Source organism: Helianthus annuus, chromosome 14 (assembly GCF_002127325.2).
Source record: "Helianthus annuus cultivar XRQ/B chromosome 14, HanXRQr2.0-SUNRISE, whole genome shotgun sequence".
NCBI lineage: Eukaryota > Viridiplantae > Streptophyta > Magnoliopsida > Asterales > Asteraceae > Helianthus > Helianthus annuus.
Genome location: NC_035446.2, coordinates 25,098,135 through 25,121,921, shown reverse-complemented (window position 1 = coordinate 25,121,921; position 23,787 = coordinate 25,098,135). Strand labels below are relative to the sequence as shown.

At 35.0% G+C, this 23,787-nt stretch overlaps 1 protein-coding gene across 2 annotated transcripts; it reads right to left on the bottom strand.

Annotated features, from left to right (window-relative positions):
- Nucleotides 1-9,845: 9,845 nt before the first annotated feature.
- On the bottom strand, nucleotides 9,846-12,255 carry LOC110908224 (thaumatin-like protein 1). Of its 2 annotated transcripts, none has more exons than XM_022153130.2 (3): nucleotides 11,990-12,255; nucleotides 10,724-11,405; nucleotides 9,846-10,213 (listed from the first exon to the last, which is right to left on the bottom strand). In XM_022153130.2, exons 1-3 carry the CDS (start codon nucleotides 12,054-12,056, stop codon nucleotides 10,012-10,014), a joined length of 951 nt encoding a protein of 316 aa, XP_022008822.1. In that variant the 5' UTR covers nucleotides 12,057-12,255; the 3' UTR covers nucleotides 9,846-10,011. The 2 variants fall into 2 exon arrangements, with proteins under 2 accessions (XP_022008822.1, XP_022008823.1); XM_022153131.2 differs by lacking the exon at nucleotides 9,846-10,213 and adding an exon at nucleotides 11,578-11,636 and having other exon boundaries at nucleotides 10,720-11,405; nucleotides 11,990-12,252.
- Nucleotides 12,256-23,787: the final 11,532 nt, after the last annotated feature.

The window sequence follows — 23,787 nt, the reverse complement described above, 5'->3', positions numbered from 1 at the left end:
CCTAAGTGTGGCCGTGACCTTTTGCCACGTACTAAATCCTAATTGCCCGGTTACATCCGGTTTTTGTTGGAAATAAATATACTTCTCCTCAAGATCTCTAGATATCCTTAAAAATAAGCTTCTACTCATACGAAAACGACGCCTAAACATTTTTTCATCATACTTAGGTTCCGCTGAGAAGTAATCGCTTACCAACAAATTGTTCGCGGTGTGCCGTTCACGAGCGATGTACCTTCTCCTCCGTTTAGGTTGTTGAGTCTCTTCCTCATCGTCTTCGTCTTCCACGATAGCTTTCACCACCGTCGCGATCGTTTGTAGAAATATTTCCGCATCATCGTCAGATGATAATGACGATTCACTATAACTTGAAAAACTCATGGCAAGATTGTGTTTTATGTGTTTGATATTGTGTGAGAAAAATGATAAATATGGTAAGGTATTTATAAAGGATTTTTTTTTTTAAAATAGCCCCCAACGGCTAGTTTGGTTTGGCCATTCGTAGCCCGCCATGTCAGCTTGCTAGACCCGCCCCACGCCCGGCTTGAAACCCAAGCCCCAAGGGCCACGCCCCAATCCAAGCCCACCCGGGGTAGTGGCTTGGGCATTTTCCCCCAACTCAAGCTCCATACCCCATAGTCTAAGAGAAAGGGGTTTTTTTGTGGTGGTGGTGGTGGTGGAAGTTGTGAAGAGAGAGAGAGAGAGAGAGAGAGAGAAAGTAGAAATGGAGGGTTTTTTAGAGACAGAAAGTGTGACTATATATATGTGCATATATATATATATATATATATTAATATATTTTTTAAATAATAGTGGTTAAAAAACTATTATACCCTCATGTGCCTTCCACATGATCTGATTTAACAGAAAAAATTATCTGGGTTAGGTTCAAAGAACATAATGTACAAGATTTTAAAACATTAAGTACAAAACTCATCAATTTTAAAGGCAAAAAACACCGCGTGAAATTTGGTACAAACTTAAAGCACAAAACTTGTAATTTACTTAAAAAAAAAAAAACTTTGGTTTTGAAACCCTGACTTATCAAAAAATAAACTCGTATATTTCACCCTACTTTATTAGCTTCTTCACAAAATCAAATCATTTCTAACTTTTATCTATTAGCTTCTTCACCTCAGAGTGTTTTCTTTGAGTTCTACAAAGCAAAGCGCAGAACCCAAACGAAGTATCCCCAAATCGCTACCAGACCAAACACGATTGATCACAATTGACCAATTACATAGATGTATCATTTGAAATTATATAAATGTGAATCAAATAAACATACACAATTAACCAATAAAATATATTGTCTAAAGTACATTTATATATCTATTATCTATTAATTATATCTATCTATTATTATTTTATTATTACTAGTGTGGTGTTCGCGCGATACGGCGGAAGCACAATCCTTAGATTGGTGATTTTAGGGGTTGTACGGGACGATTCGATTCAGTCTTGAGCCATAAGCATAACAAAAACCAAGTTAGTTATAAAATCATGGCATTACAAATGCAATGCTTGGTTAAAATCCATTTCCATGGCTGAATTAATTACCAAAAAACATGCTTGAAAATGTCAACACGATGTTGATGAGTTCACAGGTTTAAATAACAAACATAAAATTGTTTCTTGGTAATTGTTAGAAACCATATGATAAACAAAACAAGGTAGTAGTTGATTCATGCGGAATGAAATGAATTATTAACGTCGATTATTTGGTAGGTAAGAAAAGACGAAGGAATAAAATTGGCAGTGAGTGGTAACAACGACGAGTGGGTGGCAGCGACGACGAGTGGGTGGCAGCGACGGTGGTGGTTGTGGCGGTGGAGGTGGGTGGCGACAGTGGTGGGTGCGCGATGGTGGTGGTGAGGGTGGTGGCAGGGGTGGTGGGCGTCGGTGGTGGTTGGTGGCGGCGAAGGTGGCGGTGTGTGACACCGATGGCGAGTGTGTGGCGGCGGTGGACGTCGGGGTGGCGGCGGAGGCGATGGCGAGTTATGGGTGACGGCGGCGGTGGGTGGTGGCAATGATGGTTGGTTATGGTGGGATTAATAAAGGGTGCAAGAGGGGATGAAATGAAAAAAAAAATATGGGGGTTGATAGAATGATTTTGAGGGAATGGAATGTCTTATGTAATAGTTGATTCCATTACATTGACTAACCAAACACTTTTTTCTTGGATCCCTCATAATGGTCCATTCTATTTTGCCTCTCATACCAAGTGAAACTACATAAAGTGTAGATTACTTCAATCTTGATTTAAGGGGAAGATTGGTATAATTTACTAAAATGAACACACAACCAACCCTCCAATTTAGGTTCTTCATTTAATTTCCAGCCGACCATGAGATGCACTTTGCTAACTTTGAGGGTGATACTTAGGGGTGTTCAAAATTCGTTTTGAATTCGAAAAATTCGAAATTTGATTAAATTCGATTCGATTATCAAGAATTCGTTTCGATTATAAGAATTCGAATTCAATTCAATTCGAGTCAAGTAAATTGAATACGAATTTATAATTTCAAATTCGATTCGATTCGAAATTCGAATAAAATTTATATATTTTATTTATTATTCATAGATATCATTTTTATATATAATACATATATAACTTTTATTGGGCTATACTATAAGTTATTTACAAAATTTATTCCAAGTATTAAAATCACCCATTACCAAACCCACTACATGGCCCATAACTAAAACCTAAGTAACAAATCTATTAATAGATTTCTAACCCTAAATTATTAACTTGTAAAGTGTTTATTCCCGACTTCTCGTTTTGAATTTGAATTCTGGTACTTTATTTGAAACTTTTTGTTGTGATATCGTGCTTTATGGTTGTTTTAAAATTTATGTTTCATTTTAATAGTTTTTTACATATTTTAATAGAATTCGAATCAAATCGAATTTATTCTAATTCGATTCGAATTAATTCGAATACGAATTGGGTTTTTTATTCGAATACGAATTCGAATCGAATTGGATAGGTTTTAATCGAATTCTAATTCAAGAAAAAATAAAAATTATTCGAATAATTTGATTTAAAAAATTCAAAAATTTGAGATTCGATGAACACCTCTAGGCCCATACTTCGATCTCTTTCTATTGATTTTTTTTTAGGGATAATCTTGTTTTCCAAGTATATTTATTAAAATAAGCACTCAACCACCGCACAAACTTCCAAAAGTGTTTGTTATATTTTTTTATATTAGAAATAGAAATAAGAAAGGTGTATATATAATATAACCAAGGGTGGGTTAGTGGGTTAAACGTATCTTCGCATTTTTGTAAGATCAGCTTTACGACGAGTGAAAGATAGATATTAAATCACCTTTTATGAGACAAGCAACTGAGATAATCTAGTATTAACCAATATTTCATCATGTAAACTTTCCCCTATAAAAATCATTATGTTTTAAATTTTCATTCTTTTTATTTTAAGACTCACGTATCAACATAAGGGCTAGATGAATATAGTTGGATCATAAAATAAAATAAAAAATTAATTAGTTGTTTTAGGTAAAACAAACATTTTTTTCGATACAAATAATAAATATGATTATCGTCAATGCCTTATCAAAGATAATGAATTCGAATGGCAAGACTAAAATTACGTCCATACTCAAACCTTTTGAATATTTTAATAGCATGTTGCAAGATAAAACATCAAGTGAGGTGTGGAACAACTTAGGATAGCCATGGCTTCTAAAGTTCACACTTTCATCAAACACAAGTCTTGCCATATGAATTATGGTAGACTTGGATGATTTCAACACTTGTGGGTTGTCTTAAACCCTATCAAAACAGAAAGTTTAGAGGGTGTTTGCACCTCTAAACTCATAAGAATCAACCATACACAAGCTTACTAACCATAGACTTGATTAGAAGCAATGTAGGTATAAGATTGCATAAGAAATCATAAGTTTTATAAAAAGTTAACAAGATGATCTTCCAAAACAGAAAGTTTGGACCTCAAAATGAGGATGTTCCACCTTAGTTTACCATGGTAAACTTGTGTATACACTCCTAGAGGTGTTCCAAGCCTTGAAATGGAGGAAAAATGAAGAAAAGTGAGGAAGTGCTTACTTTTGCACTTAGAATAATCTGCCTTTTTCTGATGTTTGCAACTGATTTGAGAGAAATTTGAGAGTGTAGATGAGTTGGGAAAGTGAAAATGAGTGATAGGAAGCTTGCTTATATAGTGGTTAGTTAGAGTTTAGTGTTTAGTGTTTAATGAAGATTAAAGATGATTGGGGAGTAAAAAGGTGGCAAATCCATGACCAAGAAACAATACTATGCGAATCAAGGGGTTTGATGGGCTGCAACAGATAAGGCTTAGGGTATCGCCTCCGTGGCGTCCCATTTCATCTGCCCCAAGTTTGATTTATTGCATTTTAGCCCATGAACTTTGATTCCTTCATTATTTTATGTAATAATTTGGTTTTTGACATGTTTTTAAGTATGAAACGCGTAGATAAGTATAATTCAAGTATCGTGAACGTATGTGTGAATAATTGTACGTATAACAAGTGTCGGTTTGTATGTAAACAAGTATTTAAACGATCGATTGAACGAATAACAAGTATGTATAAAATATGAATTTAATTACGATCAAAGTCTCGAATTACGAAACTGAAAGTGGAATATGAACATGATATGAATGTGACACCTGTGTCACTTCAACCATGAAACAAATACCAAACCAATGAGATATTGAATTTCATACTTGGGATTTGTATAATCATGTGTATCATTTGCACATATCAACTCTTGTTCGATTTCGGGCTTTAAATCGCTTTCTGGAGGGTTATACGCGCACTGATGCGTAAATATAACCAGTTTAATGCAACAAACACTCCGGAATAGTGACATAGGCTTAACATACCTTAAATAACCTTTACATAACTTAGAAATAAGTTTTGAGGTGTTCGGTGTGCTAAAATAAACTTTCTGGTCATTCAGGGACTAAAAGCGTCAAAAAGTGCATAAGTTTGCATTTTCGCGCCTATCTTACGTTCTGAATACATCCGGACATCTAAAAATTTATGTAATCATTAAAATATTATGTTTTAGTGATTGGCTTGATAAAAATCCATTCGCCGCGCAATTTGGATCGTGTTTGCGTCCGTTACGACTTTCGTCGTAATTAACCGAACAACGCAATCGTACGACCAAACGAACCGACATCCGGCATATTTTTGAGCATGATTCATGTTCACTATACTTTAACATCCTTATAAAGCTTAGAAATGGGTTTGACGGGTGTTAGAAGTGCCAAAACTCGACCATACGCGCACAGGGACCTAAACTGCCAAAACTAAATTTTAGCTGGTCTGCAGGGTCCTTACGGACCGTAAGGGACCTCATACGGTCCGTAAGCCCCTCCCAGATCAGCAGAATGTGCATTCCAGCTATTCCCAGCTGTTACCCACCTTTACCCCTGGTTTCTTGCATCTTGTGGGTTGGTTTTGGATGCTCCTAGGTTTGTAAAACAATGGGCACACATGGAGGGTTGAGATCGAAGCTCAGATTTCAAGAAATGATCCTAACGGTTCTACGAAATCTATAAATACCCTCCATGAATTCACTTCCAACCCACTTGATTTATGAGATTTTCTCTAAGTTGGAGTGGTTATCACTTCATACATGAGAAATACTTGGAAATCAATCTTGCGGCGACCTTCTGTAAGTATTCTTTCGTGCTTTTCGTTCGTTTTAGCGTTAAAGTCAAACTGTGTTTGACTTTCTGCATTGACCAGTTTATGATCAACGCGAAGTTTGTTTAAACTTCATAACGTGAGTGTAATCACGATGGTTATAGTCCCTAGTGACTATACCTATTGATTTCCACGTTATCTAGGCTCAGTGACGAGTCGTAGTTTCGGCCAAAATGCGTTTTCTCGCGTATTTTGTAACCAAGCTACTCTAGGGTATCAAAACCGTTTGTTTTGATACCAAACCTGTTTTCTAACTTAACTAAACATGTTCTAGCATGTTTAGCTCGTCGCTTTTAGAATTGTGCTTGTCTAGGGTCGTAAAGGTAAGCGATCTAATCAATCGCTTATACTTTCGAACCCGACCCATTTTATTGATCATTAGGATCCGACCAAACACTTTAGGTGACCATAGTTGTATAGGGAATAACCTTCCGAGGTTATACCTTATGGTCACGACGTTTAAGTAGTTGTATGATAAGTAGTTCTTATGCCTTAGGAAAATTACCAAAATACCCTTTTGTCGCCAAAATTCATTTTAAGCCTATGTAACATAACTTTTGACATCTAAACTGATTTAGCAACAATATTAAACATGTTAAGGCATATTTCACTTGTCAAATAGGACTAGTTAGGCGGTCCGAACGCGTTTTACGCGAACGACGCGTTAAAGTGGCATAAGCTACCTAAACGGGTCGTAATGGGTCAAAAGCACATAGGATAAGTTTCGTTTTAGTATGTAGGCTTTGTTAAACCATATTACATAAGTTCCCACACTTATTTGGTTTACGAACTCTCATACTATCCAATCTCCCGATTTAGGTCCGGTTATTTATGTAGTTATCTATATAGGGTGCCGTTTGATTCCGTGATCCCTCTAGCTTTGCTTGGTTGTTATTCAAGACTTCTAAGCACCCTCAAGTGAGTACATAGCCCCCTCTTTTACTATTTTTCAAACGTTTTGGGGTGAAACACATGTGCCTACTTGTTACTTTCATACTTTTCATGTTTTCATATCATATACTTGCTATGTTCATTAGTACACTATTAGTACATGATTTCATTATGTTTTTGCTATGTATGTCCATTGTGTTCATACTTAGTACATCGTTTTACATGACATTTTATGCTTTGTATGTTCATTTAGCGCATACTTAGTACATTGTTTTACATTACCCTTTCATGCTATGTATGTTCATCATACTTAGTACATTTTACATCACATGCTATGTATGTCCATTTGTTGCATACTTAGTACATTTTCATCTCATCACATGCTTACATTTTGGGTATGACATTTGGTTTGTTTAAGTGGGACAATATACATTCATTAACATTGATCACGCCGTTCGTTAGTACTTAGTAGGTAGTGGTACCATAGGAATTGACAACTCCCATTCCTGAGATCCTAGGTTTGTTTGGGTCGAAGGAATGACCGAATTCGATATACATTTACTCAGATAAACCTTTAATTCGTTAGGGGTTTATCGCCACAGTCGCAAGGCTTGAATGTATGCATTTTCACAATACCGCATAAATGTTTGTATTCAGTATAGCATGCATTTCCACAACATAACATTGATTTAAACCACGTTTTACTTCAATACATTGTTTTTTGCATTTTTACCTATGGTTTAGTTGAAACATATTTCACTTGCCATACATGACATTTTGTTTACACATTACATGATTGATATTTGACATGGACATTTTGATATTGATATACACATTTCTTGGACAACATTTTGACATAAACATTTTGACATGGTTTTCACAAAGACATTTGACAAATGGTTTAGACATGGGCAATTTACATTGGTGGTTTGTTTGGGTAAGTGATTTAAGTAACGAGACGTGTGTAATGCGATACAAGCATGGTGGATATGCCGCTGGTACTTCCTATATATAAGTGCTTGTATTGTATTACATGTCGTAGCGTTATTTAAATCATTCAATTTGGATTTATACATTTTTACAAATAACATATTTTTCACAAGACATTGTTTTACAAAACAGTTTGTCTTATACAAATTCATTTTACTTGGTTATTCATTTAACCTTGCATTATTCTTTTAACTATACATATCTATCATCGCTTTTCAAATGATTTACAAAACAAAACATTTTACAAGGACCATGACTGACTTTTGTTAAACAACTTTTTTTTCTAAACTTATAAGTCATGAATCCTAAATCAATAAAACCTATGTACTCGGCGACATTTTTATGCTGACGTACCTATTTTCACATGTGTTTCAGGAGATGATGCATAGGATTGATCAAGATACACTTAGGCGGACTTGGGCCTTAGTGACAATAAAAGATGCAGGACTAGTTAAATTTTGTTATACTTATTTCTTTGTTAAGACATTGTAACTCTTTTAATCAATAAAACAACATTTCAATTTCCATGTGTTATGAAACAATAATTCTGTTACAACACTCCCCGACGATTCCGCCACGTTTTGTTGTTTTACGTGGTCGGGGTGTGACAATGAATACAAGTTTCCGAAAATAAAAATAGGATTACACTTTCTAAATAAGGAAAGTACGAAATGCGAAGCGTTACACACCTCCTGTCAACCAAGCCACTAAGTGCCGACCCACCAACAATGCTGACCACCTACTGTCTATCGGCCACTGGCTTTATTCCGCCCTGGTCCGCGTTGCCCCGGTTTGCATCGGCGATGCCACCGCTACAAAGCCGTTGTTGGCCTCGTCGTCGGTCACATGTTCCACGCGCTGTCCAGTTTCGATTTCTGTGTCATGAGTTGGTTCGAGTGATTTGCGGGTTCCTTAAGTTGTAACTAACGTGACGTTTTGGCCACCCGCTGCATGACGCCCTGGTCTGCGTTGCCCCGGTTTGCATCGGAGATGCCACCGTCGCAAGCCGCCGTTGGCCCCATCGTCAGTAACACGTTCCACGTGTTGTCCAGTTTTCGATTTCCGTGTCAAGAGTTGATTTGGGCATAGTTGGGGTTAAACGTATGAATGCTTGACAACACTCGTCATGCGGCCCCAAACCCGAGAGTTATAGGGGGCCTATGTCAAACACAACCCTCAGCCTTTTTTACATATTCTGTTTCATCTACATTTCTTGTATTTTTCGTTTATTTCAGTTGCAAAGATACTTGCAATTTACTTCTTTATTTACATTTTGTATTCTAATCCAGCAATAAAATTGCTTTATTTATTTTATATGTGAACGGTTCCTATAAAATATACAACTATGTTTTAAAACTTTGCATAGATAACCCAAAACGAAACATTGTTGTATTATTTATATCGCAAGAACTTATAACCACTCAATCTATTCTATATAATAAAAGAAACCATGTTAGGGACACATGTCGCTCTATGAGGCGGTCTTAATTATTTTTCTAAATATTTATTATGGAAATTCAATTATTGATAATATTAAATTTAAAATTTATAGAAAAGATTTTAATGATAAAGACAAAGATAAATGATAATAATATATTAATTATTATAATCATATAATTACAAATTACCTCCCTTATAATTTATAAATTTCAAAAAATACCCCAAAAGATTACATAATAAAGTAACCTGGATGTGGTATATTTGGAATCCTACTTCTAATAAAGGATCCCATTATCCCGTTTTACACTCCAATGAAATAATAATATTAAATCATAATATCCAGCTTATCTCTTGTATATTTAATATTTTTTACTAAAATATTTCTTTTCTTCTTTTTTTTTTTTTTCTACTGATTATCAGGTAATACCTAAGTTTCTAACCTAATAATAAATAAAAAAACAAAGTAAAATGTTATAAACCATATAATACACAACTCTCTAACCTAATAAAAAATAAAGTGAGATGTTACGATAGTCGATAAGTAAATAGTACCTCAAAGTTTATTTTGTTAGAAAACACATCTTGATTGACTAAATGTGTTAACGAATTACATTATTCGTGTAAGACATGTGTTTATTTAAATCGTACAAAACATGAGTTTTTAAAAGATGTAACTATTTTATTCCTTAGTATATAAAATTATATTTATTCAACCCGTGTAATAAACGGGGTTCTAACATATTAACTTATAAGATCAAGATCCATAGTGCAAGAATCGCTACAATGCAAGACCAGCTATAAACAAAAACAGAAAACAAACACACATCAAATTAATAAGTCGGAAAAGAAATACAATATTCTGAAAAATAAATTAATTTATGTTTCTCTAAATGTTCTTAAGCAATTCTTAAACATACCTATACAAAATTGCTCATAATTACATTCTCGTTTCTTAAACATATCTAATTCTTTATAATTGTAAAAAATAAAAGACAATAAATGAAATTAATGTCAATGTGAGGGCATTGTTGGAAATTCTTCTCGACGATCCTCCAATGGTAAAACTTGGCAGCCATGATGATCCGTTGGGACCATCTTCAGGTTTCGGTGCTTTAGGAATCACCGATGAACCATTTGCAGTTGTTCCAGATGCATCTGTTGATGATTTTTGGCTAAAACAACAAAAAGATATATTAGTAACATATTTTCACGATTATGTGAGAAATTGATTTATACTAACTTAAGTTATAACCCATTGGCTTATATCATTCTTTATTGACAAGTTGACCAGTGACGATCTTTACTTTCATTGTCGTTGTCAAAGACAACGTCATTTACATATTCTTGATAGATTAACACTTGATTTCTACTCGATTTCGCTCACATTGATGATTATGTGCGAAAGGGGAAACGTACATTCCATGTGAGCAAAATCAAATGGAAATAAAGTGTATATTGAATTCAATCTATCATGATTATACATATCCGTATTGTTAGTTAATAACGAAAGTAAAAGTTAAAAATGTCATTATTCAAAATTTTCACTATGATTATTATCTGGTAATGATGTATAATGTTGATTATTACTAAAACTTTAACTTTTTTTTATATATATTTCAAATAAATTAACTAACATAAGTGATATTTATATCAATTAACTAACATAAAGTGACAGAAATTACCTTGTTGATCCGGGGCAAAATATGATGGTATAATCTGAACCAGTGCATGTAAATGTACTCGTAGCATCGTCGTAAGCGTAACTATATGATCTCGGGCAAGCCGATTTAAACATTTCCGAATAAACCGATGGGTGACAAGTATCGGGAGATCCAAATGATCCACTACAACAATATTCTGGATTTCCAAAAGCCTCACACGCGCTTTTGCACGCTTGACCATCTCCTGCTCGTAACTCTGCTGGACACATTCGGTTCAAATCGGTCACACATCCCGTTGTACCACATGCACCTGTTCCGCCACTCGCTTCAACCGCCATTGGCAAATTGTACCCGTCTACTAGGCTCACATCGTAGAAATCCAGCGAGTTTGACCCTGACGCGGACCCAATGGTAAACTCGGCTAGAGTTGCGGGTGGGGTCGCACCAGCCCCGTTGCATGACATTTGGTTGGACCCACAGTCTCCAGTTGCACAACTTCCTTGACCATTTTCATCGAAGGTGCAACCGGTTCGACCCCAAAATCGACCTGACCAGCCGGGTGAGGCTTGGAAGGATCGTGACTCGCCTGGGCTGAGTTCGAACCCAGTGCTGTCCAATGGGGTGCTAGCGGCACTTGATAATATCCCGGGCCACACCATGTGATCACATCTGTTTTTGAAAGTGAATGTACTCCCACATATTCCTGAAATTTAAAAATAAAAAGGTAAATCTAAGTTATAAAACTTCACTTGTAAACATAAATCCATATATTTTTTTATGTATACAGATGTTTAAAAAAATATATTTTTTATACGGTACAATAATATTAATTAATTAAATAATCCAAACGCTTAAAAAGGTATATTCCACTGCACCTTAATCAAGACTTGGATCAGAGGATGGAAGCTTGTGCTGACCGTCAACTGATCCATCCCTAAAAATTTATTGAAACTTTTAGTTAAAGATAAACAAGCTATAATAATGGAGATTTTTTAAACAATATATACGTGATCACCAAAATCTGAAATCCCCAATATATATATTTTAAATTTTGATTCAAGATCCATACACCCCTCCAATACGGTTGCTAACGAGTGGGGTCAGGTAAATCAGAGTTTTACACTGGTAGGCGCCTTCAAGAGGTTATGATAGGAAACTGGTGGAAACAAGATTGGATAATGACACATTTACCATAGATGAATCATGTGTTTACCACTACACCACCCTTGAAGGTTTCCATGCATACACCTTAGTTTCAAAATGGGAAAGATGGAAACTATAATTTACCTTTAGAAATCAACAAGAAAACCAGGGCTACAATGGAAGAACAAGAAACAAATGAACGTGTTGCCATTTATGTAAACTATCTTTGATTGTTGGTTGTATAGAAATAGGGTTTGATTGTATCTTGACAACCCTTAAAACTTGAAGCTTTGACAATGGAGATTTTGGTAAACTTTTAAAAGAGAATTGAAGAAGGGGGGAACTTATGAGATTGAAGGACTCAAGATTTATAAGGTGGCTCAATGCACAAGAGTGAGAATTAAGTATTATATTTGGGTGTATTAATATAGCCACAACTGTGTGTATGGATATATTATCGTGGGGAAAAGAGAATATAAGGATGGTGATTCGAGACGATGTGTAAAGGTGAGATTAACAATGTAAAGTTGGTTACTTGTCTCGATGTCACTTTAATTAGGTGGATGGAGTGTTTCTATACACTAAGATGGATATATATATATATATATATATATATATATATATATATATATATAGGATAGGAGTTGGTCAGAAAGTCCAAATTTCCTAAAAAGTGTAAAAAGTCATAAAACACCATAATGTCAACCATAAAACACACCAAAAACCTACAAATAATATGATGAAGATTACTAAAACATCATGTATGTGGGTTTTGTGTTGTGTTTTAGATGTTAAGGCTCTGATTGTGGAATGACAAATATTATTGTGTTTTATGTTGTTTAGCATTGTGTGTTTTATATTCATAGTTCTACGATGGTGTGTTTGAAGTTTTTATGGACTATTAGAGTTTGGATATGGTGTTTTAGTAATATTCATTCTATTATTTGTGAGTTTTAGGTGTGTTTTATGCCTGAAATTATTATGTTTTATGACTTTTTACACTTTTTAGTAAAAAACACACTTTCCGTAGGATCCCCACTCTGTATATATATATATAACTACTATATATTAAGCTTCGGATGAAGGCGTAAAACCATGCCAAATAGTTTTAGTTTCACACCAATGCTAACAATCACCAACACCAAAAAATTCATGTAAAAAACGGAAAAAAATAATAAAACCAAACGAAAAGTTGAACCACGTATGCGAAACGTAAAAGATAAAAAACAATAATAAAAATGTTGAACCACATATACACGTTACAATGGGTCGTGAAACTGAAAAAATAGGCGTAAAAATGTGGAACCACACACCCACGTTGTGGCATGTTAACTAGGGGTGTTCAAAACCGGATATCCGAAATTTCGGATATCCGAAAGTGGGATATCCGAACATTTCGGATAGTGGATTTCACTATCCGAATCCGTATCCGAAATTTCGGATAACCGAAAGTCGGATATCCGAAATTTCGGATACGAATACGGATAATGAACCGGATATCCGAAATCCTAAAAAAATTCAAATAAAAATATCAACTTTTCGAACATACCAAATAGCAAATAAAAAGATCTGATGTTCAAAATAAATAAACCAACTCAATTCAATGTTCTAAAATAACACATAACATGTCCAAAATAACACATAACATTGTTTTAAAAGTCAAAATAAACACATAATCTGTGAATAAATCCGAGTTATTTGCATTAGGGAAATCCATTTAAAACAACCTGTAACAAATACAAAACAAAACCATAAGCAACAAATCTGTTCAAAGTTCAACTGAAACATATATGTTCATGTCCAAAAATCAAAATACAGGTATTTGTGAATAAATCTATGGAGCACATTTACTGTTGGAACAAATTCAAATAAAGTATTAAACTAATGTAACAAATCTAATGTTGGAACAAATATATGGAACAAAACCATAAGAAAAAAAGAACAGATTCTATGCTTTAAACAAAAAAAATCGTAAATAAGCCCTAAACAGCTTCCAAATTGTATATAAACAGCTTCCATATCGTATATAAACAGCTTCCATGTTTTGAAACTGAAACAAATCGTGTAAAACTGAATCAGTAAATCGTATATAAACTGATTGAACCTTTGATGTTCGTTTACAATTATAAACTGATGAAATCTTTTGATGTTCACATATAAAATGTTGAACAAATCAGATTCGATAATCGATATATGGAAACAAACCTTGAGACATCGATTTTCAGATCACGATCTTTAATATTCGTATCTTGATTCTTCAGATATGGATCTTCGATGCTCAGTTGTTCGAATCTGGATGTGGGTCGTAGTGGGTGGGGACATGGGGTGTGAGAGCGGCTAGAGAGAATGGATTAGGGTTATTAGGTTTTAACTTTTAAATGGTATTTATATATTATACAAATATATTAAAAAAATGTTTCGGATATCGGATATCCGAAATATCCGAAACTTTCTGAACTTACTATCCGAATCCGAATCCGAAAATTCGGATTATCCGAATTTCGGATATCCGAATTTTCGGATATCCGAATTTTCGGATATCCGAATTTTTGGATAATTCGGATTTGGATTCGGATGATTCGGATTTGGATTCGGATGATTTTGAACCCCCCTAATGTTAACTCGTAAATTTAGATCGAAACGAAAACCAAAGATTTGTAAAAGATAAAAAAGTATAGATGACTAAACTTGACAGTGAAAAAGTATAGGAGTTATACTGTAAAAGATGAAAAAATATTGTACAAAACTTAAAGATACAAAAGACCACTTTGCAATGCATCATGATGCAACTCATAATGCCAAATAACCCTTGATGCATTGCAAAGTTGGTAATTAATAATATATATTCGTATTTCCCTAGAAGTTTACATATTAACTAATGGATGAAATTAGTGTGTTGCGGTGGGGGAAGCAATGAGAATTCAGTTAGTATTGGTTTGGTCAGTAAGGTACCAGAACTTGCTACATCTACCGAAAGAGATCGAAAACTTGAAAAAAAGTCGTATTGTGCTCAAAATGATATTAAAACATGTTTTATATCGATCAAAATTCATAAAAACGAAAATAAACTATGAAATTGAAACTTAAAAATGAAAAAAAATGAAAAAAATGAAAAAAAATGAAAAAAAATGAAACCGTTCATACCGGCCAACGGGGGTATAGAATTGTAACGCTCGATTTCAACGATTGCACTTTAGTATTAACTCTTTGAAAAAAAAATTAATGTTGAAATGCTGACAAAAATAAGCACGTTCCAATAGCTAAATTTGAATTTTGAAACACATCATATCTTAAAGGTTTGTAAGAGTAAAAAAATAAGTACAAAACAAAAATCTTGAAGCAAACAAGGTGGCTTGTACGTTTGTGTTTTGACGATTTGTACATTATCACACAAACTCGGTTTCAAATTAAAATTACACACACGTAATAAAAAGAAGAATGTCGCAATGGTATATATTAAGAGTTTTATAAAACATCATATTTTAAAAGTAAGGGTAAATTACACTTTTCATCCTTTATATTTATACCGGATTGCAATGTATACCCTTGGAAAGGTGACACCTTCAACAAAACACGATCACCGACCTGAAACTGCAACGGTTTCCTTCAATTGTCCGCATAGCTGTTCTATCGATCGGCAGCGGCTTTCAACCTTCCCTTAATCTGGGCAACTTATCGGTGGTTTCCTGTATGATCTCGGGTTCGGTTAGTTATTTTTCGCCAACTTAAGCCCAACAGAGGGGCGATCGACACTTCCTTCCGTACAAGGTTTCAAAAGGAGAGACTTTCATACTCGCGTGATACCTGTTGTTGTAGGAAAACTCATCTAATGGAAGATGAGTATCCCAACTTCCACTGAAATCTATCGCACACGCTCGCAACATATCATCCAAAGTTGAATGGTTCTCTCGCTGTGCATTGCGAATTTGAATGACCAATCTCATCTGTATGGTTAAACCCAAAGCATGAACACGAAGAGGCTTTACCTAGGTGATAACGAATATCACACTCGTAATTGTACCCAAGGTCGTCATCTCATGTTGAGTTCCTTCTGATCAAAGATATGCTAGAGGCTCTTATGGTCAGTGAAACTCATACCCTTCGTGCCACACAGATAGTGTCTGCAAATCTTCAAAGCAAACACAACAGATCCTAACTGTAAGTCGTGAGTTGTGTAGTTCTTCTCATGCACTTTCAATTGTCTGGACGCATAAGCTGTCACTTTTCCTTTTACATAAGCACGCATCCAAGGCCCAAACATGACGCATCACAATATACAACGAAACCGCCATTTCCCTCAGGCAGGGATATAATAGGTGCACTACACAACCTTTCCTTCAACAACCGAAAAGCTTTCTCCTACTTCTCTATCCAATCAAACTTCTAATGCTTTTGGGTCAATAACATCAATGGTTGCGCTAATCTGGAGAAATTCTTTATGAATCTCCGATAGTACCCAGCAAGTCCTAAGAATTGTCGCACCTCTGAGGGAGTCCTTGGTGCTTCCCAATTCTTAATCGCTTCAATCTTGACGGATCCACATGTATGCCTTTCTCATTTATGACGTGTCCGAGAAAATGAACTTCTCGAATCCAAAACTCACATTTAGAGGATTTGGCATACAACTTCTCGTTCTTCAGCAGCTCCAAAATTAGTCTCAAATGTTGCTTATGATATTCTTTGGTTCGTGAATAAAAAAGTATATCGTTAATGAATACTATCACAAATTCATCCAAGTAGGGTTTGCATACCCTGTTCATGAGATCCATGAACGCTGCAGGTGCATTAGTTAAGCGAAAAGGCATAACTAAAAACTCATAATGGCCATAACGTGTTCTAAAAGCAATCTTTGGGACATCTTCTTCAGCAATCTTCAACTGGTGATAGCCTGAACGCAAATCAATCTTCGTGTAGTAGCTGGATCCTTACAATTGATCAAACAGATCATCAATTCTTGGTAGTGGGTACCGGTTCTTGATAGTTAGTTTGTTTAGTTCCCAATAATCTACACATCCTAAAGAAACCATCCTTCTTCTTCATAAACAGAACAGGTGCTTTCCAAGGCGAAAAACTTAGTTGAATAAAACCTTTGTCTCATAGCTCTTGAAGTTGATTCGACAGTTCTTTCATTTCCGATGGCGCTAATCTATTAGGAGATTTTACAATTGGTGTTGCACCAGGAACAAGATCAATTCTAAACTTGATCTATCTTGCGGGGGGGGGGGGGGGGTATTCTAGGTAAGTCTTCAGGGAAAACTTATGGGTACTCATGAATTACAGAGATCTCTTCAATCTTCCTTCTTTCCATCTTCATATCGACCATGTTGACTAAGAATGCAGGATAACCTTTTCGCAACATTTTGTGCATCTTCATAATGACAAAATCTCTCAATTTCCGACTTGTTCGATCTTCGTGAATTAATGATAAAGTCTCAACACTAAAATCGTTCAAGTCGCGAAAATCTTAAAATACATACATACATACATATATATATGTGTGTGTGTGTGTGTGCGCGTGTGAACACACACACACACACACACACACACACATATATATATATATATATATATAAATACGCCAACATAATCAAAACAAAGACTTTTCGAGAAAATCTCAAAGTTATGCGAAAATTCTAAGTATTTGAGAAACTTAGTTGTTTGTAAGATAGTTGATATTAAATCGTTCCTATTTAAATTAGGACGTGTAGATCAATTTGAGGGATTGCGATATTATAAAAACACACAAAGGTGAGTGTCGCTAAACCCCTATCTTACTGTTTTATACACTGTTTTAGGGGAAGAACACGACTTTTAAAGGATAATTATATGCTTTTGTATAAAACATGCCTTTAAATAAATGATTAATATATTTCCATGGAAAAATATAATTTGGAAACGAAATGTTATGTTTTAAAGGAAAACATGGTTTTGATTAAATATAAATACGTTTCGGGGAGAAACAGGAAGAACTACGGTGTTTAGGGTATGTAGGATCGTGTTGTGACCCAAACGAGTCGTTCAGAGGAGTTTTAATCTGTTTCAGAGGCGGAAACTAAGAAACAAACTTCGAAACAGCTTGCAAATCACTTTAAACTTCCTTTTGATTGATTTAACACTGATTACATGCAGAAAACAAACCGGCAGCACTTCGGTATCAAAATCCAGAACTGTTCTACCTGATTTCGCTCGAATGACCTATATATAGAGATCTGATTTCGCTTGAACATGCTCAAGCGAAATAAGAAATGTTGTTGATTCCGCTTGAAAGTGACAAATGTCATTTCAAGCGAAATATCATCCTTCAAGCGAAATCACCCTTAATTCTATTATCTCGAACTTCGTGCCCTAATCTAACAATCTAGTACAAGACTCGATACAAGACGAAGTCGACAGATGCATGCACCAACAGACTCCCCCTCAGATGTTGACGAGTCTTAAGTGTCGAGTCTTCTCATCTTCAATCTTGATCAGTCTTTGGGCTTCTTACAAATCCTCTATTCTTCACTCGGATGTCTTCAGATTCCCCCTTTCGATGTGCTGGCATTCCTTAAGTTCATCAGCATCATCAGCTTCAGGATCATAATCTGGTTCTCATTCTACTCTGGTACCGAAACCTGGCTCTCTTTAATCACAAGCTTCTCAGGATCGATTAACCCAGCTTTTACTCAAACCTACACAGCCTCTTTCACAAACATAAGTTCCATAAATTTTACCAATTTAATATTAAGATGTATGAACCAACTCAGACTCTCTGTGACCACTTTCAGAAGAATATTCAAACATTTTAGATTTAACAGACTCCCCTTCACAAAATAGTCATCATATTTAGCACTCGGAATTTTGAAAATCAGCTTTTCAACACCAGTTGTCTAAAATCTTTTTGAATTTTTCAAAATTTATGCTAAAACACACTGAAAATCTTTTTGGATTTTTGAGTTTAAAAGCTAATGCAGTAAAGAACTATTTACAGACAATCTTTTTGTGAGTTTGTGTAAGAGGATCATATCAGTTTATGAGACAAATCATCAACACCGTTAAGCTTCATTTCATTTTAAGTTCTAAACAATTCACTTAGATTGTCAGTATACTGATCCACTTAAATTTTCACACAAAGTTTAACTGTTTCGAGATACGATATTAATGTCTTAAGCACTTAAACTTATTCGCGTGTCCCACTACTTGAATATACTCCCGTATCCAGATCCCAATATTCAGTCTTACAGGTGAGTATACCACATATGATATCTATAAAGGGGTTAGATGCGAAACCGTGAGAGCTCAGGTCAGAACTTCCGTTCAGTAGAGAGATGACAGTTCGACTTTTGGTGTCTCCCCTTTAGAGGATCTTTTCTTCAACAGCACATGATTAGCATTTTTCAATGTTTCATCATTTTTTATGCTAAGGGCGGCGCTATATTTCCAGCATTTGCAGAAAGTATTATACGGGGACTAGGTCAGAATTTCCATTCAGCAAAAGTCCCGGGATAATACCCCAGATATCACTGAGTATAAAGACCTAGTATCTCAGAAAAAGGGACCTTTCAAACAAGATTTCGGGGGTTACCCATATATCTAAGAAATGTTACCCACGATATAAGCAAGTTTGAAATTTAGATTTATATCTCGTCACAATCTACTAAATGTGCAAAAACCTACTGGCATATCCGCAGTGAGATTGTTTATCACATTTTTGACTTTCCATTTCTTTAGCATGTTGTGACAGTCCACTGATGTAGTATCATTTCTTCTTTTTACAACAAAACTCATTTTGAATTTTATCATGTTTTTGTATTTTTCAAATTTTCTAATGTTTTTGGATTTTCTGAAATTTCTTACTCCCTCTGGAATGCAAACACATTTAAAGAAATTTGAAAACAAACTATACAAGAAAAATTGACAACTGATATCGAATTACTTCAATTCGCCATCCACTTGGTTTAAACAATCAGAACTCCCCCTTTCAACAAACTATTTTCCCATTAAGATTTCAAAACACTTAAGTTTGTTTTAATCAAAATGGTTTTTCCGGAAAATAAGTTTTGTTTTAACCACTAGTAGGTTCGAGGTAAACTCATCACATTGTCCATTTTTAACCACATGTATGAGGATTACATCAAGTTCAATTTAATGACCTTGACGAATCACTTTGTCAGAACAAAACCTCTATACCACTTGTAAGTAAGCATTTGTAAGCAAATCAAGTACAACTTAATGTCCCTGATTTACCATTTGTAGGAATACCACATCTACACAAAATCATTTTACCAATAAAGATGCCAATTCCTGCTTCACACTTACCAACCTGGAAGCTCCGGCAATTCCTGCAGTATGACTTGCCAAAAATTTACAATTTTTCAAAAATATTTTCTAATAAAGATGCCGATTCATGATCCGCAATTACAAACTTGGGATCTCCGTCAAGTCAGATTTTTAAGGGAAAAGAATTTCCACCCAAGTCTGACCAACCTTGGGTGATTTTAACTCTGATTCAGTTGGGTTATAAGTTGCCTTCTTTGTAGCATAAAAATCTTTAACCCCTTTGGCCTTTCCCTCGACCATTTTTCCAAAAAATATTCTTAACATTCCCATTGAATGCTTTCTCAACATCAAATTCTTTCTCCTCAGAATAGAATTGATTTGAGATCTCAACTTTACCAACTTTTTGTTTAACATTTTCAACCTTCAAAGATGGAAACTCAACATCATCTACTGAAGGTACTGAACTCTCTTCTTTAATATCAACCTGTGGCTCTTCTGGCTTTGTGGAACTAGAATTATTGCCAGTTTTCTCATCAAACTTCTTAACAACCCACATTTGGTTGTCCTTGGCTCTCTTTTTGTAAAAGTTTTTCTTTGAACACTCACCAACTTCATAAGTTGAATTTTCAAAAACTTTAAATTTTTCAGTTGGTGGTTCAACATCGACAATTTTTCCTTTAAGTTTTTCAGAGACTCCCTGTTTTGTCTTTGTAGCTTGAGAACAGTTCCATGCAATGTGACCAATTTCATTGCATTTATAACAGGTTCTAGTCTCCTTTCGATGAAAAACTCCAGTCCCTTTCCTCTGAGCAAGAAACTCCTGGTTTGATTGTCTCCAGAAAGGTTTCTTCTGTTCTTCCTCAGCACTTCCACCTGAAACAAATTTTGTATTTGTTTTAGAAATTTTATCATTTTTATAATTTTCAAGTGGAATAAAACCAAGACCTTTCTTTTTGAAATTACCATTATGGTTTGGTTTCTTTTGAAAACCAGAACCAAAATTGTAACCCTTTTTCTTATTTAATCGTTGCTGAAATCTTGAAGTGTATTTTTTAGGTTTTCCAATAAGATTTAAATCTTTTATTTCAGAAATATTGATTTTAGAAATATTGATTTCTGTCATTTTGAAAACGTTTTTGATCATTTCAAATTTAACACTTCTTATTGGAAACTCTTTGTCAGAATATAATTTGTCAGAATCATTCAAAGTATATGCTATTTCGAATGTTTCATCATTCAAATTTGATTTTGATAACAAAAACTCTTTACTGTAAGCTCGTTTAACCGACGGTTTTGAACTGTTGACTGACGAACTTGAACCTCCAGACTCAGACTTTGACTCAGACTCCTCATTTGTATCCAACACCTGATCGACCACCTTTTTAATTAACTCAGACTCATGATCAGCGTCAGATGATGTGAAAGTAACGTCAATGTTTTCTGGTAATTCATCGGTTATATCAGACTTCAGTTTTATATTGACTGCCTTTTGAACTTGCTCCTCATTTGGTTTTCTGGAAGAATAACCTTCCCAGATCGGAGGCGGACATTTGTTATAGCTAACACTCGGTTTCTTACCAGTATCCTTCTTCTTTGGCTTCTCATCCTGAAATACTTCGAAACCTGCAACAGTTGGATAAATTCGATCAATAAGATAATCAGAACTAGAATAACTCTGCAATAAGCATCTGATTCTCACATTCTCAATTTTCTCAGTCTCCAACTCTTGTTTCAGTTTGGCACATTCCTCAATGTAATAGTTTATAGCTTTTTGTTTCGTCATCATTGTAGCATTCATCATCGTCAAAGCATCTTCTCTCTCAGAATTTTTCTTTTGAAGAACAGTTATTGTTCTATTCAATACATCATAAGATTCCTTCACGTAGTTAAGATTGAACAGTAATTGTTCCTTCATCTTTTCAAACTCTACCAACTTCTCGTCTTTTGCTGCACATTCTTTGCAAGATTCTAGACACTTTGAACAAGGCTTGATGACTTCCACAATTTTTTCTACTTCAATAATCTTTTCAGCTTCAGTCACTTTCTCTATTTCAACAATCTCCTCAGCAACATTTTTAATTTCTTCATTTTGAACAATCTCATCTTCTTGAAAAACATTTTCAGACTTCATTTGCTTTTGTTCTTTTGCTGCTCGTCTCTCTTTCAGCTTCTCCAAGCGATCTGCAAAATAAAATTGAAAGCTTTCAGGAGATAGATGAGTTTTTGCAACATTAATATGTGTTTCTTCTTCATCATCACCACTGTCATCAGTTGGTGATTGATCAAACTTAATTGATTTATCAGAACTATCATCTGAAAAACCAGAATCAGATGGTGTTTGATCAAAAATAGTTTCTCTTTCTGAACTTTCATCTGAACTTAGTGAGCTTTCATCTGATGAGACAGGTTTTTCTTCTTCATTCTTCACATTAACACCAATAGCTTTCATCCACTCGGTAAACATATCTGGTTCTTTCACAATTTTAGCAATGAAAGCTTTAAACTCTCCTTTCTCATCCACAAACATATCCCAGCTAAAACCTTCAGGTAACCTTTCATCATCTTGATTGATTAAGAATGCTTTGCTGTCGGATGAGATGTATTCATCCCAGCTGAAATTTTCTTGATTGACTAAACACACTCTCTTTGAAGAGTCTTCTATTACTTTTCTACCATGAGCCACTTGTGGTTCTTGTTGTTGTTGTTGTTGTTGTTGTTGTTGTTGTTGTTGACCAACTTGTTGATATATGGCTTTCCGATAGTAGTCATCTTTTCCAAATGGATTCTTTGCTTCGTTGGCTTCTCTATTCTTGCATTCCCTTTTGAAATGACCTTTCTCCCTGCATCGAAAACAAGTAACCTTAGATTTATTAAAACCTAAAGTAGAAACATGTGCATCAAGAAAATCATTTCTTTCAGTAATCATCTTGAACTTTTCAGCTCTTCTCAGGACACTAGCTAGACACCATTTGATGTCCATTAGTTCCAATTCTTCAGCGTCTATCTGATCGTAATCCTCCTTTAGAGAAACTTTGACCCTCTGGAAGATTCAATGCAATGTTGCACTGTATCACACAAACACCACTTTTTGTACTTTGAGAATGGAAACTTGATGATGAACTCTTTGGATTGACATTTGGGTATGAAGAGAAACCACTGCTACTATTAGGACTTTGTTCAACATTTTCAGATGAGTTTCCAGCACTAAATGCAGTTTGTATTTTCGGACTTCTTTCAACCTCTTGAACACTTCCTTTGTAGTACATTTTCACGTCTTGTTGACCACTCGGATTATTCATCCTTGCAATCTTTTGCTGTTCAAGATCTTGACCCTCAATCTTCTCGATGAACTGAGAAATTGTCAAACCATCATATTCACCGGTGTTCTTCAAGATCATCAGATAAGTACCCCACTCTTTTTGAGGTAAAGCGTCAGCTAACTTGTCGACCCATTCTTCACGATCTTTTGTAATGCTTAACATCGACATGGATCGCACTAAGTGGCAATATCTTTCAATTAGTTTCTTTGTATCTTCCCTAGGCAAACTAGTGAAGAGATCAAATTCTTTCTTAAGAAGTGCCTTTTTACTTTTGATCATCTTTTCACTTCCCTCAAACTTGATTTTAAGAGCATCCCAAATTGATTTTGAGGTCTTGTCATGTTGAAGCAACACAAAGATGTC